The 20625-nt window shown below is 35.5% G+C and overlaps 1 protein-coding gene across 6 annotated transcripts in view; it reads right to left on the bottom strand.

Moving 5' to 3' along the window:
• Positions 1-20625, bottom strand: part of CCDC196 (coiled-coil domain containing 196) — a 66017-nt gene that overhangs the window by 39708 nt on the left and 5684 nt on the right. For 3 of the 6 annotated variants that reach the window (XM_031952755.1, XM_031952756.1, XM_031952757.1), the window contains 3 exons: positions 19728-19867; positions 8928-8974; positions 615-1057 (listed from right to left, as the gene is read on the bottom strand). In XM_031952755.1, the coding sequence (XP_031808615.1) occupies positions 663-1057; positions 8928-8974; positions 19728-19867 (582 nt within the window). In that variant the 3' untranslated portion in view covers positions 615-662. Of the gene's footprint in view, positions 1-614; positions 1058-3351; positions 3509-8927; positions 8975-19727; positions 19868-20625 lie in introns of those variants that run through there. The other 3 variants (XM_031952759.1, XM_031952758.1, XM_031952760.1) reach the window with 2 other exon arrangements.

Raw genomic sequence — 20625 nt, 5'->3', positions numbered from 1 at the left:
GAGTCAGAGCGCGTGACTAGGAAATTGGGGGGTCGGAGGCAATGAAAAGGCAAAAGAGCCGCGAGAGGCAACCGGACAGCCGGGTCGGGTTGGGGAAAGGGGAGGAGTGCACTGACGCGCGCGCGCCTTGAGCACCCTCGTGAGCCGAGTCCGGGCTGGAGCTGAGGATTCCTGAGAGAAGAGCCCCTGCCGGGCGGGAGGAGGTTGAGGCAGCAGGGGCAGCGGCAACAACAGCTGGGATCTCGCTCTCGGAAGGCAGAGGACTTGGGGAGGCCTCTCGCAGCTGAAGTGGGAGCCTCTGGGAGCTAGAGTGCCGGTGGGGAGTTTCCGGGGGTGGCGGAGGTGGCTGGGCCAGGGTTGGAGGAGAGGCGGAGCCACGGGCCGGGAAGAGGAGCCAGTGGGAGCATGGAGGGGAGTGACTGAGGAACTGCATGGATTAGGGAACCTGCACGAGCCAGAGACCGAACGTGGCCCCGCGCGCAGTGGCGCGCGGCCCGTGGCACTCTTTGCCTAACCGGGCATGAGAGTGGGGGTGGGAAAAGGTAAGTAGGAAATTGACGCGGGAGCGCGCGGAACGGGCAGCCTAAAGGGGGCCCCAGACAAAAGCAATCCTCCACCGAGCAGAGATTTTTTTTTTTGGAAGATGCTGCTGAAATCTCTCCCTAGTACTCTTCCTGCACCTTTTGCCAGAGGGGGTGGCGCCGTCGTAGTCTTTGCTTTAGAGCTCCCTGGAAGGTGTTGTGAGCACACGGAAGGCCCCTGGCGTGCAGGATAACCGAGGCATAGGGCTCCTGTGGGCTGTACCCAGTGCCCTTGGAGAGCTGCCGCCCACTCCCCGGGAGGCGGGGGAGAGCCCCGTGGGGAGCTTGGAAGAAGCTTTGAACGATGCGTGGGTGGGATGAGAACGACGAATACTGGCGGCGCGGAGACGCCTCGGAGAAGAAGGTACCTCTCTGACAACCTGGTTTCTTCGGCGATGCGCTTTGCGGTGATTCCTCGGTATCCCAGCTGCTTCGTGATGTAGCGTCATTTCTCTCCCTTAGCACTCCTGGCACTCCTTGGGTTTCCCATGCAGAAAAAAAATGAGGAATAAACCTATTTACCGAAAGGAATGTTTGATTAGAGAGAAAAGAAAATGCTTGGTTCTAGACAGTGAATTCTTAACCTGGGCTCCTAGAACTTGAATTTATTTGTAGAAAGATATATGTATTCATATGTAGATAGATAGGCATATACTTATGCATGCATGCATACTTATATATACATGATATTGGCAATTTTCCTTACAACTGGTTCCTTTATGGAATCCTATGCGTTTTATTTTATGCATTTTAAAACTTTTTTCCCTAAGAAGTGAGTCCATAAACAGCCAGAGAGCTCCATGAGACGGGGAAGAAAATCCCATCAAAAAAAAATACCAACCAAAACTGGAAATGGAATCCATATCTTCTGAATCTGTTACTATTTGTGTGTTATAATCCAATGAGTATCACAAAGATAGAATTTGGTAATACTAGCATTTACATAACAGTTTAAGATTTGCACAGCACTGTATATATACCCCCTTTTATACTGACGATTCTATGAGATAAAAGGAGGAAACTGAGGCTGAGAGATTAAGTATAGGGTCACAGAGCTAGTGTCTGAGGCAGCATATGTTTGAACTCAGATCTTATTAAATCCAAATCCATCATCTTACTCACTGATACACCTAGCTGTACCTTATTTTCCTGTACTTTCTATAAAGTATGTAAACCTATATTTATATATGTACGTGTGTGTATGTATGTATGCATATCATTATCACTCTTTCTTACTCTGTTAGCACTAGGGATACAAAAAGAGGCAAAAGAAAGTTTCTCCCCTCAAGAGGTTCACAGTCTGATGGGTTTAAATAACAAACACATAGAAATAAGTTATTTACAGGATAAATAGAAAGTAATTGAGAGATAGAGGAAAATAAGGAGAAAACAGTAGAATTAGAGAGGTTGGGAAAGATGGGATTTTAGTTGGGACTTAAAGCCAGAGAAAGCAATTGACAAAGAGTATTCCAGCCCTGGAGATAGCAGAGAAAATATCATAGCATTGGCGACTAGTGTTGGGCAGTAAGGTTTAATATGTTAAGATGATTTGGAAAGGAAGGGCTTTGAATGCCAGAGCATTTTGTATTTTATTTGATAGGCAATAATGAGCCAGTGGAGTTTGGGAATGGGTAGGTAAACTTTGCAAAACTTGTACTTTACAATAAGAAATTATTTTTTAAACAATTATATATTTAATTATTATTAAATTTAGTTTATTAAACTTTTTATTTTGATAATTGAATGGAGAACATATTGGAGTGAGGAAACATTTTAGATAGGCAGGCCTACTAGTAGGCTATTGCAGTAATTTAGATGTGAAGTAGGAGTGTCAGAGGGACTTATTAGAGATCTTACAAAGGTGAGATCTACACGACTTGGCAACAGATTTGGATGGGGGAGATAAGAGAGATTGTGAGAGAGAGTATGTTGGGGATGATACGTGTGTTTCAATCCCAAAGGACTGGGAGCATAATGTCCTCTTTGGTAATAGTGAAGGGGGAGTTTTGGGAAGGAAAGATAATGAGTTCAGTTTTGTCCTTTCTCCATTTTTTCACCAGTAGTTTTTTTTTTTTTTTTTAATCTATTCTATTTATATCCTGGATTACTTGCCATCTAGGAGAGGTGGTGGGGAGGAAGGGAAGGGGAAAAAATTTGAAATACAAAGTTTTGCAAAGGTGAATTTTGAAAATTGTCTTATGCATATGTTTTGAAAATAAAAAGCTTTAATTAAAAAATCTGTTATATTACAAAATCTTGAGGTTGAGAAAATCCAACATATTTTAAGGAAAAACATTTTTTAGTAAAATATAGGTTTTATTTTTTTTTAAGAAGTCCTTTGACGATAATTCTTACTGTAACCCATGCTTTATAATTATTTGTACATGTGTAAGAGTTTCACAGTTAATATGGTGGGAATTTTAAATTATTCCAGGGGAGAGAACCAATATTTTAAAACTGTTCAACTCTGAAGACTCAAATGGGTAGGTCCTTAGTAAAGGTAATGGAGAGAAAACAAGTGGATTCAACAAAGACAAATTCATTTATACATATAGAGCACACCTTGTTGTAGAAGTATGAGTATGTGAAAACATTTTTTGTTTTTAATTCACAGATTACAATGTGGAGTGGTCATAATGAACTCAAAATTAATCTGTCATCCAAAAGTCATCTATTTACAAATGTAAAATAACCCTTGAGAATAATCTATATTTCAAACTAAGTAAAAAGAGTAAAGATACATAGTTTAATACACACCAGCAAAATATCCAAGTTGTTTTTTCCCTCTTTCTGTGAATGTGAAATTAACCAAAAAATTTTATTTCTTACATAGAAGAACATAAATCATGTTTAAAAGACCCGGGTTGTAGTCCCAGCTCTTCCAAGACTTTGAATAAGTCACATTCTGGATCTCAGTCTCCTCTCATCTGTAAAATTAGGAGCTAGATTAGATTATTTTAAATCATACTCTAGCTATATAATTCAGTGTTGTTATGCTGCAACAAATCGCTACCTTTATTACATTTAATTAGGACTTCTTCCTACAAACGAACACTTTTACGATCATGGGCTTTCTTTGTTCTTTGTAAAGTCCTTGACCAAATATGATAAAATTTAGTAAAGTTAGTTTGAAAAGAAATTACGATTTACCTTAAACTTTAATACTCTGGCAAAAGTTTTATATTCCTGACATTTCAAGCAGTATGTTTTTGTAGCAAATATTTGTGTTAAAATTTATTATTAATAGAATTTGGTTCTGTATACATGTCTCTTATGTATAATGCCAATGATCTCTGCAAAAATTCAATAAGCTTTAACAAATAAAATATTACAGAAAAAATAAATTCATTGGCCTGATTATTAGTGTGATTTCCTTTTACTGATGGTTTATGGAGTGGTTGTTATTGTATGAACTTGCAAAACATCATCCAATGGTAGATATATCTTTCACCAAACTCATTTCTTCCAACTGGGTACATTCTGACATCAGTCCTGAATTCCTTCAGGGAATTGAAATGCATTAATTCAAAATAAAATTATTTTAGAAATGGGAGAGAAAGTGAATTTTATCCACAAATATTTTAAAAGCAAAATCAAAGGATAAATCTTTATGTAAAGTGTTAGAATTGAATGAACACATTTTCCTTTCCTTTTAAAAAAGGCTCCTGCAGTAAAAAAAAAAAAGATAGGTGCCTAGGTGTATATTGGTTGCCAAAAACTTAAAATGTGTAAGTGTGATATCTTTTACTGGCAAGATAATGTTCTTTCCATAGAATGTGATTTGAATTTTTCTGGAGTCACTTAATAGGTTTGCACTGTTGTAAGGAAAGCTTTGAAAACTGTAAAGCATTATATTTTTATATATTTATTTAATTGTGGAATTTATTATTATATATGCTCTTAGTTCCTGACCTCTAATCATTAGTCACTTTCTTTCAAGATTATTACAGTATACCAGAGCAACACAGAATTTCAGAATTGGTAGAAACTAAGCCATCTATCCATAAAAACATCCTTACTGCCATACGTTCCCCTCCCCCCCCCAAAAAAAGGAGTCATCCAACTTTTGCTTTAAGATTTCCAATTAGGAGGAACTCACTATGTCTCAAGTTATCACTTCAAGGGAAGTGTTTTTCTTTTCTTTTTTTTTTTCCTTTACAAGAATATTTATATTTGGTTGGACAATCATCCAGTTTTGCTTTTACTGCTCTCCCCAATGTATCAGGGGAGGGTCTTCAGCCATTTTTTTCAAAATCCTGAAGTATCATTGTACCCTTTAATTTATTATATTTCTAATGGAATGTAAGCTTGAGAACAGGAGCTTTTTATGTTTCTATCCCCAGGACTTAGCACAATGTACACCTTGAATAACTGCCATGTACACTGGCACATACTGCATATTTAATCAATGCCTGTTGAATGGCTGAAACTATGCTAGTTGACAGTCTGTATTCTGGTTGTAGCACCAAGATTTGAGTCCTTACTATAAATCATGAACAGGGTTGCATTCACATTTAAGTGTGCAAGTCACTTACACATCAACTATTCCTCCAAGTGCAACTTCTTGCCTTTACAAAGTGGCACCCACATCTGAAATATATACACTCATCACCTCTATTTTGTAGAAGCTATAGCTGCTTTCAGAGAAATGACTAGATGCTACCTCCTGCCCAAGGTCTCTCCTGATTCTCCCCAATTGTACCCCCCCCCCCTCTTCTTTGATGTTACGTTGTGTGTACTTTACATTTACTTAGGAAAGTTCATGTTTTTCCCAGTAAAATGTAAACGAGAGCTGGGACTGTTTCACTGCCATAGAATATCATGTGTACTTCAAAAGGCAACCACAGTGCCTTACCTACAATAATGATGCTTAATAAATGTTTTGAATTATATTTTAACCAATAATTGGCCTTGATAGGATAAGACTGTCTGTTCTTTATCTTTGATCGCCTAGATCTTTATCCTTACCTACTTCTTTTTCTATCTTACACATACACACCACCAGTCACCCGCCACAAGCTTCCAAAGGCAATTTGGATCAAGGGTAATTGTCCATCCCATTGCACGAAATCAAGAAAAAAAAAAATAAACAGATGTATACTAAGTTGTATTCTTCATTCTTCCATTATAATGTTAGACATAATGAATATGTCCTGCAGTACTTATTCTTGGTAAATTATGAGTTACAAAGATGTGAGATGACCTGAAAGCTACCATATATAATATTGTTTCTGGGGTGAGAGTTTAATTTATTCAACATACAAAGAAATTCTTGGAACATAGTTCATTTGTAATTGAAGATTGTTAATATTGTAATTCCCACTGAATGAAATGGTAGTGTTTGCCATTATAATTATTTTATAATCTGGGTCAGCCCAATTGATCTGTAAATCCCAATAATTATATACAAATTCTGTTTATTTGGGAGCTATAATATGGAATAGTTCTTTCCAATTTTGTCTGTAGAGTTCTTGCTCTGGTATTGGGTCTCTGTGAGAGACTACTACTGACAATATTACCAACTAGAGTATTTGTGGTTAGGCAGAGAAACTTGAATGCCTAGCTAAGCTTTTTCCTGACTTCCAAGTTAATTATAAACCTATTAAGTAACAAACAATATAGCATGGCATGAAAGATAGAAGTATTTGAGGGAAGTCAGAGACACTTGAACAATAAGCTTTTCTTAGTTTTTAAAATAAATAGTTATAAACACTTAGCCCATAAACAAGCCACGATGACATAGTGGATAGAGTACTAGAGTCAGACTTTTAAATGGGAAAGTGATATGATTGGGCCATACTTTGGCCTCTAAAGTATATTTTTAACTTTAAAGCTATGAATTCATACCCTGGTTAACAGAGCTAAGAAAAAAAAAAAAGTTGATAAGAGTTCTGGATGAATCTGAACTTTCTGAAATTCATAATTGAAATATTCAAATGACACTTTTTCTAGAAGGGAATCCAGATGTTTCCATTTTAAAATATTATACTTGAGGCAATGAAATTAAATGACTTGTTTAAAATCATACATAATTGCAGCCAACTCAGAATCGGTCTGTTTTCTTATGTCATTCTCACTCTGTCCAGTTAAACAGTTCTGCCAATCACTAGATCTCTAATCTTGAATTATTTAACCTTTCTAGATCTCTTAGTTCTCTTATCTAAATGAAGGGGTTGCTCTTTCCAATTCTAAAATTCCATGACACTTAACGTTTTTTTTTCTACTTGGAGGAAATGTACAAAGCTTAAAAATACCCTAGTATATGCTTTAATGATCATTTTTAAGATGCAAGCTAACGTGGTAAACAATGAAAAAGCCTTTGTACTGGTTATCAGGAGAACTGGGTTCTGATCCAACTAATAAACTATATGGTCTTAGCCAAATCATTTTATATCTCTGAGTTTCAATTTTGTCATATGTAAAATGGATAGAATTCCTCTTCCAGTTCTTAATATTCTATGATTTAATTGTTTGAGAAAGAATGAAGGTTCTTATTAATTTTTTTCTCTGATATGATTGAACCTATTGCTTTACTACCAAAACATGCAAGAAACTCCTACTGAATTGAAAGCGGTATGTATAACAAAATAATAAAATGTGTTAAGGAATAAAAAAAGTGCTAGGTATATATTAACCTTTTCTGGGAGGAGGAGAAATGGCATTCAGTTACAATGAGGGAAAAGAATTATGTACTTTCTAGAGATAAAGCTCTAGTCATCATGTGTTTCTTAATCATTTTCATCCTGTAGCATAAAGAGATCATAACATACCTGTAAGGGAGTCTTCCCTTACCAATTAATGAATCAAGAAAGATTTGGAGTGAGAGAAGCTGAGTTAAACATCCACGCACTACTGCACTACCCTATTCTTTTGTAATAGACTTTTGTAATAGTCTCCACTACCATCACTGTCACACTTACCTACCATGAGGGAAGAGTTAAGTTTCATTGTCTCTACTACTTCAGGATCTTCATTGTTTTTATCAAATTTCCTCTAAATCTTTTTATTTTTATTATTTATATATATATATGTATATATTATAAATTATAATATTTTTTATTGTTGTAGTCATTGTGTTTATTGTTCTCTTGGTCCTGCATATTTCACATTGCATGAATTTATACAGATCTTTACATATATTTCTAAATTCCCTATACTAACCATTTCTTATTGAATAGTGATTTCATATTCATTTGTCATTTTGTCCTGTCTTCCCCAATCAGTGGATATCCACTTTTGGTTCCATTTCATTGCTACCACCAAAAAACAAAAGGCTACCCTGAATATTTTAATATATATTGTAAATTTTTAAGGTTTTTGTCTTTCCTGGGGTATGTGCCTAATAGTGAGATTATTGGGTCACATGGTATAAGCAGTTTAGCAACTTTTGTTGTCTAATTCCAACTGAAATCTAGAATGCTAGGATGTCTTTTTTTTTTTTTTCTATACCTGTTTTTTATTTCAGGGACATTAATAACTTTACCTACATATGGAGTTTTCCCAGGAATTAAATATCTCAATTTGTCATGCTCTTCTCACATACTTTCCCTTCTGATTCTTGTGGTTTCTTACATTACTTAATAAAATTAAGCTAACTCTCTTTTTTTTTAAACTAAAATTACTGAAGTATAAGGTTATATTTCTATCAGTGGCAATTCTTTTATGTTTTTTTAAACCTGTTTTCAGGGACTGTGCTTGGTGTAGGACTTTAGTTATGAATTAGCTGTGAGCTTTAGTTGATGATTTTGTATATTGTGCCAAAACAAGAATTTATCAGTTACAAAAAAGTGGCTATTTGACAAAATGTGGCCTATTGCAGATGACGAAGGGGTTGGGGGGAGGAAGAGAAGGATTTATAGATATTTCTAATTACTACAAACTGCTAGGTACTGTTTTGAAGTCCAAAGCAAAGTACAAATCTAATCCTCAGAACATCAGCTTAATTTGGCAAAGCTTTAGCTTGGTACAGACTCAGAAAAGAGAGCCTTACCTGCTACACCTTATAAATCAGACTTCTCTTAGTACTTAAATTTTCCTTTTGAGTTTCTGCTCCTTAAAAGCCCTGGGTCACATAAAAATGTTGCCATAATAACATCCAATACTCTGGCACTTCCTTTGTAGTGTTAAAAATGTTTACAGTGTCAAAGAGGAAAGACTTAAGAATGTTAAATAGTTAAAGTCAAGAATCAAGCAGGGCAGGAAGATATGTATAGGTTATTCTAGACAGTCATATTGATGGGATAAGGATCTGTTCAAGTATTTGAATCTATTTCAAAACCCCAAACTATTATCAAAATATTTCCTAAAAGTATTTTTCTTAAAAATTGCAAATGAAAGCATTCTTACCACAATCACAAGCTGAATTCTTCCCAGTGCAGGTGAGCCTGGAATACCTATTAGGAAACATGAAAAAAAGTGAGTTGTCTTTGAGAAAATTAGCTTTCTGGGAGTTATAATCTTTATAATTCTCTTTATATTTTTAAAAATTGAACTTATGATTTCATAGGTATCAGAAATCTGAAAGTAGAGAACTTTTCCCATCTATCAGTACAAATCAGGTATTAAGAGGTGTAGCTGTGTGATATAGTAGTAGTAGTAGTAGTAGTAGTGGTGGTGGTGGTGGTGGTGGTAGCAGCAGCAGCAGCAGCAGCAGCAGCACAATTTTGAACAAGCCCCAAATTTGTTCCCTTGTCAAGTTCTACTCATTGCTCTTAGGTCTGCCCTCTAAGACTAAACAGAAGAAATATAATCTCTCAACTGTGTGACAACCCTTCAAAACTTATATAGTGCTCCCCTGACTCTTCTCTTTTCCCTCTATTCCTTTAACTGATATGGATGCAAGGATTTTTGCCACCACTCTGATTGCCCTGTAGTAGTAGTAGTAGTAGTAGCAGCTAACATTTGCATAACACTTTAAGGTTTGCAAAGCATTCTAAAAATATCATCTCAGTTTATCCTTATAATAATCATCCTTATAACAACCCTAAAAAGTAGGTGCTATTATTATCTGTTTTACAGATGAGGAAATTGAGAAATTGAATGACTTGCCCAGAGTCACACAGCTAGTAAAGTATCTGAAGCTGGATTTGAATTCAGGACTTTCTGATTCTATGTCTAACATTCTATGTCCAATGTTCCATATAGCTGACTCAAACAGATTTTCTTGACTGCAAGGATTATATTCCACTGCCATTACTTATCATATGAAGATATATTGCTACAGAATCATTTTTTTTTTACTGTAGTAAAAGGATCATCTTATATTATTGATGTGAATATCTTAATTTTCATTCAATAAATTATATAATTATTTCCCAGAAATTTTAGAGTAACAAAATCACAGAATTTTAGCAAAAAAGGAAATAAGCATTTAACAAACACCTACTATGTGCGGGTACTATTGTAGACACTGGGTGTTCAAACACAAAAATGAACTCATTCCTGGCCTCAAGGAGTTTATATTCTATTGGGGGAGAGAATATATAGGCATATAAGGGTACATATATAAACATCTACACACATGCATATATATGTATATTTATACATGTCTATATATTTATATATGTATGCATGAATATTCATATATACACACACAATACAAGACAATTTGTGCAGAGTAGTTTCTAAAAAAGCTGAGAGTACCAAAGGAAAAACCACATGAAGGAGACGAGCTCATGTCCTGAGCTTTGAAGGAGACAAGAGATTCTATAACACAGAGGTGGAGGTGAGTGCATGGAGGACAGTCTGAGTAAGGACATGACCAGGGACAATGGGATATTATGTGTGAAGAATACACGGGCTAGTTTGGATGATAGTATTAGAAGAATAGTAATGGAGAATGAGCATGGAATGGCATTTGGGGTTGAGATAGGAAAAGGCTTTAAATTCCTGAAGGTTTGTACTTTTTCACAGAGGCAAGCAGAAAATCACTGGAAATTCCTCTGGAAGATACTTGAGAGATCACCTACTAAAATCTATACCCAAAAAGGAATTCCCAACTATAATGTAGATAACAATAATTATTTTGCTTATTCAGGCAACTAAGTAGCACAGTGCACAGAATATTGGGCCTGGAGCTACTTACTAGCTGTGTGACCCCCAGCAAGTTACTTTAGTTTCAACAACTGTTAAAATGGAAATAAAAATAGCACCCACTTTGCAAGAATGCTATAAATATCAAATGAAAATATGTTGCAAAGTATTTAGCACATACCTGGCAAGTAGTAAGCACCATATAAGTGTTTATCCCATTCTCTTTCCCTTTTTTTACCCCTTTAGTTGACGACGTTCAGTGAGGAAGAACCCTTTACTTCCAGAAGCAGCCCAATTCACTTTTGCACAATTTTGAACAAGCCCCAAATTTGTTCCCTTGTCAAGTTCCACTCATTGCTCTTAGGTCTGCCCTCTAAGACTAAACAGAAGAAATATAATCTCTCAACTGTGTGACAACCCTTCAAAAACTTATATAGTGCTCCCCTGACTCTTCTCTTTTTCCTCTATTCCTTTAACTGATATGGATGCAAGGATTTTTGCCACCACTCTGATTGCCCTGTTCTAGATACCCTACTGTTTATCAATGTCCTACTTAAATTTTGGCTGCCCAGAGCTGGACACTATGTGCCAGAAATGATTTAAGCATGGCATTGTACAGGGGGCCTCACACCTCCTAATTCTGGAAAGCCATACTTCTCAATTCAACCTTAGACAATGTTCACTTTTTTGGCTACCACATCATGCTGCTGATTCATATTGAGCTTATTGTCCACCAAAATTCTCATATTGTTTCCAAACAAATTGTTGACTAATTATGCTTGCCCTTTCCGAGTGAAATTGAATTTTCAAACCTAAATGTAAGGCATAGTTTTATATTTCTCCCATCAAGTTCCCTCTTATTAAATTAAGTTTTATGTTCTAAGATCTTTTTGAAACCTATCATTAGGTGTGTTAACTATGCCTCTCAACTTTCTAAGTCACAGATAAATATGCTAAATAGTACAGGGCCATACTTCAGATATCTGGAGCTGCTGAGCTAACCTTAAATCATTAAGGACTGATACTCTTTGAGTCCAATATACATGACTGAACAGCAATTCTGGAAGATCAACATTTTCAGCCTTGACTGTTTTATGAATTTGAAAATCCTCAATTTGGGTACTGGTTGCCCAGGAGGATATAATTCCCTAATAGCTTCTCAGAGGACAAGAGTACCACCATCAGAAGGATTCTGCAGCTGAAAGGACTATAGGACCTTTCTATCTAGACTTTTTCGTTTACTCACACTAGAGATTTGAAGTAAATGTGAAATAACTGTTTAGTCATCCTATAAAATTGTCTTTGTCTCCCTGGAAATTATAATGATTGTATTCTATTTATTTAGTTAACTTCCATTTGTCATATATACTTTAAAAAAAAAAAAGAAAAAATTAAATTGATCAGTGAGGTCCCTGTTTATAAAATGTTAAGTTTTGGGGTGGTAGAGATCATGTCTTTGTATATTTCCCCAAAACATAATATTAATGGTTACCAACTTCTAGGCTTTCAGAATTATTACAAGGGCTCTAGAAATCCATAAAATAAGCCAACATCCCTTTCATAGATTACAGTATAGTATACAATATGTTTTACTATTTTTCAAATACATATGATTTAGCAATGTAATCAATTAGGGCTCTATGCAAAGATCTCAGGCCACTCAGGCTCATCCTCCATGGGATAAGAAGTTACTATTTTTGTTTTTATTTATTATCTTTTTAAAAATAAAAATTTGGAGTGGGGAGACTTGAGGGAGAGAGAAACCAGACCCAAGGCTATTGGATGAGTAAGAAAATGGTAGTGCTCTAAATAATAATAAAGTTTGGAAGAAAGAAGTGTTTCAGGGGGAAAAGATGATTTCTGGGAGAAAGACTTCATATGTGCAGATATAAAAATATATGTGGGTATGTGTATATATATATATATATATAGAGAGAGAGAGAGAGAGAGAGAGAGAGACTTCATGTGTGCATATATATATATATGATAAGAAGCATGGCAATAACCATATACTATGTGCCAGGCATTATGCTAAATCCAGGAACAAAAAATGAGATGAAAAATGTTTTATAATATGGGGAAAGAGAATTGAGGCAACTAAAATAAAAAACTAATATTTAGCGATCTAATTTGAGTTTTACAGTTTGCCTAATAAAAAGGTAAGGATCGATACTATACTAGATTTGAGAAAATTCTTTCTCCTTCTACCGGAATGTTTCCTTCTGTCAACATGGAGGTGATAATTCTTGCTTTCTACCAAAAGCAAGAATACTGTGAAGATTAATAGTGTTAGTAACACAATTTGATCTCCTTTTAAAGACACCATTAAACATGCCCAAAAAGTTATCAAACTGTGCATACCCTTTGATCCAGCAGTGTCTCTACTGGGCTTATACCCCAAAGAGATACTTAAAAAGGAAAAGGGACCTGTATGTGCCAAAATGTTTGTGGCAGCCCTGTTTGTAGTGGCCAGAAGCTGGAAAATGAATGAATGCCCATCAATTGGAGAATGGTTGGGTAAATTGTGGTATATGAATGTTATGGAATATTATTGTTCTGTAAGAAATGACCAGCAGGACGAATACAGAGAGGATTGGTGAGACCTACATGAACTGATGCTGAGCGAAATGAGCAGAACCAGGAAATCATTATATACCTCAACAACGATACTGTATGAGGATGTATTCTGATGGAAGTGGATTTCTTCAACAAAGACAAGATCTAACTTAGTTTCAATTGATCAAGGATGGACAGAAGCAGCTACACCCAAAGAAAGAACACTAGGAAATGAATGTAAACTGCTTGCATTTTTGTTCTTCTTCCCAGGTTATTTATACATTCTAAATCCAATTCTCCCTGAGCAACAAGAAAATTGTTCAGTTCTGCACACATATATTGTATCCAAGATCTACTGTAATCTATTTAACATGTATAGGACTGCTTGCCATCTTGGGGTGAGGGTGGAGGGAGGGAGGGGAAAAATCAGAACAGAAGTGAGAGCAAGGGATAATGTTGTAAAAAATTACCCTGGCATGGGTTCTGTCAATAAAAAGTTATTTAATAAAAAAAATAAAAAGACACCATTAATTCAGCTTTGTTTTGCCAACCAAGTCACAGATATGTAGTACTATTGCACTGAAACCAACCAATACTTAAGATTGTGGCAATACAGCAGAAAGAAAGATGTGGGATGAGGAAGTTTTGATCAGGAACTCTGTGGGGCCAAATTCCCCTTTCTTCTGCAGAATTCTTTCTCAACAGTAGGGTTGTGGGTTCTAGAAGTCAAAGAACATGTCAGGGACCAGCTTCACAGAGCATCCATGGCTCAAAGAAGATTCTCATTTGCCATTAAAAGAGATTGTGTTTGTCTTTCTCAAACTTCTCCACTTTTCTCTCAAATGTATCTCAAAAATACATAGGTATGAAGTGTAATTTTCTTTAGTAGTCTGTCAGGCTAATAAGTCATATCTATCTCTCCACTTTTGCAATATCTAACATTCACAGATATGGCATCCAGGGAACTTTTCCAGACTTGAGTACAAATGAGATTATTGTTGGAATTACTTTTTTTTTCATATGGAATGGGTCTCCTCACTCTCATTCCCCTAAGCATATAGAGTTCCCCATTGCAGAATTGTGGGTGTCATCTTTTGGTCAGGTGTGGCTCAAAGATAGAGTCCTCTTGATTGATGGATGAGTTGGAAGAACCAAGAACTCAGGATTGTTTTGTTTGTTATATGCTGTTTCTAGATAGCATTTTCTTTGGTTCCTCTTCCAGAGAAAGGTAGAAAAGAATGATTTTTCTCTAACTTGCTCTAATGGCAGCCCTGTCACAGCTCCCTAGTGTGCATTGTGGACTATGGTATATGGGCTTGTAGCAGAGGCCACTGGCTGTCTTCAACACTGATCTTGTGTTTTCTTGTGTTGAAAGGTCCTAAAAGACTTGTGAATGCTGACAATAAAGAGTAGTTTTCAGCAGTTTTCAGCAGCAACAGAAGTAGCAAGATTGGGTTGGCAGTAAGAAAATCATCAGAAAAGAGAAGCTACCAGAAAAAAAAAAAATCCAATTTTGCTGCTTAATGTCTAGAGCAGAGATGAAATATGCAAAATTACTAATTAGTCATTTTAGCAACCTGTTATGTTTTGATGAGGCCTAATCAGACTTCTATCTAACTATACCTGTAGTTATAAATTACTCAATCCTGGTAGAATTATTCTGTTAATGCATACTGAAATTCAGTATTGCTTTGTGTATTAGAACAAACAAATTATTTCCTACTTTGTTCATATTGTGTAATAGGTATTTCTTTTTTTGAGAAGCCTGAAGACCATGGGATTTTAAGTTTTTTTAAGTATTAGGATAGTTTGAAGTCTGTGGATTCCTCAAAAGAATGTTTTTAAATGCATAAGGTAAACATACAAAGAAAATCAATTGTATTTTGAAATAATTTTTTTTTTAAGTTGAAACCTCAAGTTAAAAACAGCTATTTTATATTTTTGAGGCATGATTAGTGTAACGAGCAATATTCTGTGGGCTGACAGAAGAGAAGTAATGAGCTAATGATTATGAGAATGAGTTCAAATCCCTGAGGGTTTAAGCTTTCCTAAAATTGAGCCTGGACAAACTACATGGCTGAGTAAAGAACCAGGGAATGGTGTAAGTTGCCAGTCTTATGAGCTTAACCTAACCAATGCCTCTTTGTGTGCTATATTAGATATATAGAAACATAGGACTTTATATAATACAGCTGAGGAAAGAAGAGTTTCTCACTTTCTGAATTGATAAAATTTAGGAAGATTCTAGTACAGAGATGGGATTGGTGCCACCTCCTGGGCAAAAAAACCGAATTATATACTCTGTCTTGACTTACTCAAATTCTAATGACTTCCTTACTAAACCATTCAAATAAGTATTAGAAAATATTAATCTTCCTTGGAAGAATTGTGTTATTGGATTAAAATTATCTGTGTTCTTGTTTGTTAGCTCCTCTTTTTTAAATGTAAGCTTTATTTATTCTAGGGCAAACTCAAAAAGGTGTTTTTGTCTTTTTTTTTTTTTTTTTTAGCAAATTCTCTGCCATCAATCAATCAAAAACATTCGTATATTTGCCATGATATGCTTAAAAGTTAAATATATTAAGATACACAGATATGGATGTAACATGACAAAAAAAGCAGAAAATGTGTATGTATGTGTGTGTGTGGGGGGGGAACCATGCATGTGAACACGCTGGAAACAAAACCATTTTGGTGGCTGACATTTTTCATAGATTTTCTTTTTTATTTCCAAACATTGTTAGTAAAGTCCGGCTGTAATTCTACAAAATTCTTTTTGTTGTCCTTTAATATGTAACATTATGCTTGATAAATAAAGGGTACAGGGGAAAGGAAAAGAAGTTTTATATGACAAAGATGCAAGCTGTATTACTTATACAAGTTATTGAGAAGCTAATAATAAGCAATAGAAAAGACAGTCTTGTATTGTTGTCATTTATCATCTAGCCAAGCACACATGGTATACTTTATATTTATGTCTCAGCACTTCTGCACTATATGAGAACTATTGTACTTAAAACCTGGAGATGTGGGGGTGGGGAATATAGATCAAGTGGTTTGCTCATACTCTAGCTTAGTGATGTCAACAGTACAGTGAGGTCCAGAACGTGAGGGGCTCTTTCAGAGCACTGAAAATTCAGAGTTACTAAGCTAGGGAGGCAAAGTTTCTGTTGAATTACTTTCCTTTCTTGTTCTTTCTTTTTCTTTTTTTATATTAGCAAGAGGCCCAAGGGACAGGATAGGCAAGGAAAGGCAGCTACAATTACTGAGATTTGACGACGGCAGACAGGCTCTGCTCTTACCTTCAGGATGAAGGGATGGGCAGTCTGCAGATTTTCTTAGCTATTCTTTTTTTAAAAAAACCAATACCTTGCTAATGAAAACTCATAGATGTTTATCACTATAGCAGATAAACAAATTGTAAATGTATTAACATAGAATCTAAGGATAATCTGTAAGAGTTATTTTAAATGCTTCAAACTCAACATGTATCAAATGGAGCTCATTATGTTTTTCTCTAAATCCACCCTTATTCTCCTAAATCCCTTTTTCTGTGGAAGGCAACACCATCCTTTCCAGTCATCGAGGTTCCCAAACTCAGTCAACCTTTCAACTCTTCCAGCCTTTCTCAACTTCTATTATCTAATCAAGCTGCCAACTCTTATTAATTCTACCACCACATCTTTTTCACCCATTCATTCTCTCCATTTATAAAGCAGCCACCCCAGTTCAGATTTTTATAACCTTGTTCTGAACTATTATAGTCTGCTTCCAGTTCTCCCCTCTCCCATCCATTCTCCACACAGCATCCAAATTGATATTGCTAAAGTACAGATTTGTTATTTTCTTTTTCACAAAGCTTCAATGACTCCCTATTGCCTATAGAATAAAATACAACCCCATTAACTTGGTATTTAAAGCACTTTAATCTAGCTCAAGCCTAGATTTCCAGGCTGATTATATATTAGTTCTCTTCACTCATCTTATATTCTAAATAAACTGACTTTACTTATTATGTCTTTTTCTTTTCTCATTATCTTCTACATAAGGCCCTTCATGATTTCCTCAATCCTTATTGCTCTTTCATCACTATTATTTTGCAAATACTTTGTATTTAAGCTGTATATACTTGTTGGATCCATTATAATATATGTTCCTTGAGGACAGATAGTGCTTTGTTTTTGTCTTTTTATTCTCCAACTATCATAGTGCTTTTTATGTAGTAGGGACTTAATAAATACTTAGTGAGTTGACTTGAGTATTTATGATGACTTGTCAGGTCTTAGCTGTCAGGTCTTAGCTTATCCTTCAGGTGTATTCAAGCAAACAACAAGGATTGTGTATATATGTAAAAAGCATTTCTGATTTAGAATCATAACATGATAGAACATAAAAGGACTAAAGAGCATCTTTCAACCCCTCATTTTACACATGAAGAAATGACCATGATCCCATTTGTGATTTTCTTGGCAAACAAAATTAAATGACTTGCCCCCTAGTTGCCTTAATTATAAAAAGGTCAAAATACCCAGAGGCAGAGCCATGATTGAAACCAGGTTTCCAGCTTTACAGGGCAAGAGCCAGTATTCTGTTCTACTATCTAGATAGAAAAACCAAATTCTAGGAAAAGAAAGATTGTTACTCTGCATACCTATGATCATTTTAACTTGTGATAACTAAAGAACTTCATGATCCATATAGGACAAACTTTACATTTGCTTATTCATTTATCAAACTTTCATTAATAGAAAAGCAATAGATATTCCAAGAGCATAAAAAAGAAAAGTTGGAGTATTATCATGCTCTGGTAAGGGCACACAACTTGGTGGAGTGGAATTCAGGGCTTAAAATCAGGAAATACTTGGGTTCAAATCCCATCTCTAACACTTATCTATGTAACTTTTGATACTTAAATTTCCTGAGATAACAATTTCCTTATTTGTGAAATAAGGATAATAATACCTTTATTACCTATCTCACAGAATTGTTGTGTTAAGTGAGATTATATTTGTATAGATATATCAAGCCCTTTGCAAATCTATTACAACACCAATTATTGATTTGGCATTGGTATAGAAAGAATGCTGACTAAAAACTGGAAGGACTGAGTTCTGACCCCTAGTTCTGCCAATCATTAACTTGTGTGACCTGGGACATTTCATTTAATCTTTCTAGGCCTTGTTTTTCTCATGTATGGAATGGTGAGAGTGGGCTGGGAGGAAGAAAATGGATCATCTTTAAGGTTTCATCTTATTCCAGTATTCTCTGTTTCTAAGAGTATATCTGTCTTGTGGGAAACCATTGCCAAATACTGGTTCTTCTAGTCCACCTCTTGGCTAGCAAAAAAAAAGGAAATTCACATCTATTATAGTATGATGTTAGAAATATTCATTCATGTTGTCTAACAGGTTACTCAATCACATTTCCTGAAACTAAAGCAATACTATTCTCTTAACATCAATATATATCCTTCAGGACTCAACATGAGACATTAATTGCAGCAGCATTATATAAGAACAGTTTGTAGACTTTGGCAACTGCCTGACTTTAGGGAGAATAATAATCAAGTAACCTGGAAATGCCCTTGCTTATCTTATCACTTTTTGCATTTTTTCTGATAACTCTAACCCAAGTTCTTTTATAAACATAAGAAGTTGTAACGATTATTTGATTCTGGTGACACTGCTTTGCTTTTCCTTCCAAATCTTTGGTACCTTTCTCTTAGTTCTTTTATGATGGGTTTATAAACTAGTTGTAAAATTTAATAAGTCATACTAATATTAACTCCATGATTTCCATTTCCACAAACATTTCTTGTATACCTACAATGTATGGAGAATACTGGGTACTGAGGGAGAATCCAAAATGAAAGGATAAGCAAAAGAAGGAATACACATTGTTTATACTTATATAACATCTCCAATGCCTGATTCCTTTCTATAGTATTCCCTCATAGGTATTTGTAGATTCAAGAACCTTTTTTCCTTTCCTATCCCTTTTTAGATAGATACCTTTACTCTTATAAGGTAAATTCTTACACATGAGGGATGCCTGGGCTAGTGAAACACACATACCCTTATCACTTTTATATCTGTGGATTTCCTTTGGACTTCTGCTAATGAATAGCATAGGTTAATAAAAATCCAGAAATTCATTAACTTTGGAGGCTTTCTAACTCCTCTCTAGACCTCCTAACTGAAGACCATAATGGTATATTATATATAGCTGTATTTGGAGTCAGGAAAACCTGAGTTTGAGATTTTACTTGCTGTGTGACTCTAGCTTACCTTCTCTGATCCCCAGTTTCCTCATATATAAAATAGTGACAATCCAAGTACCACACTTAATAGGATTGTGGTGAGGATTAAATGAGATAATGCACATATAGTACTTTAAAATACTATATAAAATACAAACACCAGCTACTGTTACTTTAGTTTTGGACCCTTAGAGGCAAAAGCTCTGTTTCCTAAATTAAGATTCCTCAGCTTGTGTTACAAACCTCTCAACTACCAAGTCCTTCTTCAGAAATACACTTACCATATTCCCCCAACCTACCTTGGACTGATAAGAAGTTTGGAGTTAAATTGAGGTATGTCCAAATCTTGCTTTAAAGAATGTAATAATTGCAGATCAGATGTCTTTTGGTGTTTTGTCAGAGCTTCAATCTTCTCCTCAATCACTCTACTATGAAGTTCCTTTTGGGAAAACAACAATTAGCTAAATACTTAGTTAATTCTCTAAACCTAGTTCTTAACTACTCATTATCTTCTACTCAAGGATTGCCAACAAACTCCTATAAATTCCTGCACAGTTTTAGAGACTAATTCAAACAGAAGAAATGAACCAGAAAAAAGATGTGATTTGTTTAAAATTATTCAATGACTGCATGTAAAACCAGAAACAGAACCCTTCTGATTCTCAATCTAACATTCTATTTTTGAATTGCTTAATCTCCCATAAAGAAATACTTATCTTTTTTGTCTATCTGGGGATTAGCAGCACAATTAGGAGATATTATTTTATTGATGAATCTATTACTACTCACCAGGTTACCTAAGTAGTGCTAAGGTCTGAGAGAAGAGATCAGAGTATCATAGAGTTGGCGTTTAAAGGCATCTCAGAGATAATATCCTCAAACATCTCCCAGCTGTTGACACAGTGGATAGGAGCAGCTAGGTGACACAGTGGATAGAACACCAGCCCTGAAGTCAGGAGGACTTAAGTTCAAACCTAGTCACAGACAATTAACACTTCCTAGCTGTGTGACCCCGGGCAAGTCACTTAACCCCAATTGCCTCAGAAAAAAAAATCTCCCCATTTACAGTTGAAAAAATTTAAGGGTCCAGGAAGTTAAGTGTCTTGCCCTGTGTTACATAAGTAAATTAGGGCAGAGCAAAGATTTAAACATATATCTTACTGATAACTCTAATCCTTGCCTAAAGGCAAGATTTGC

This window comes from Sarcophilus harrisii, chromosome 2 (assembly GCF_902635505.1).
Source record: "Sarcophilus harrisii chromosome 2, mSarHar1.11, whole genome shotgun sequence".
Classification (NCBI taxonomy): Eukaryota; Metazoa; Chordata; class Mammalia; order Dasyuromorphia; family Dasyuridae; genus Sarcophilus; species Sarcophilus harrisii.
The sequence above is the reverse complement of the archived record's forward strand: the minus strand, read 5'-3'. Positions and strand labels throughout refer to the sequence as shown.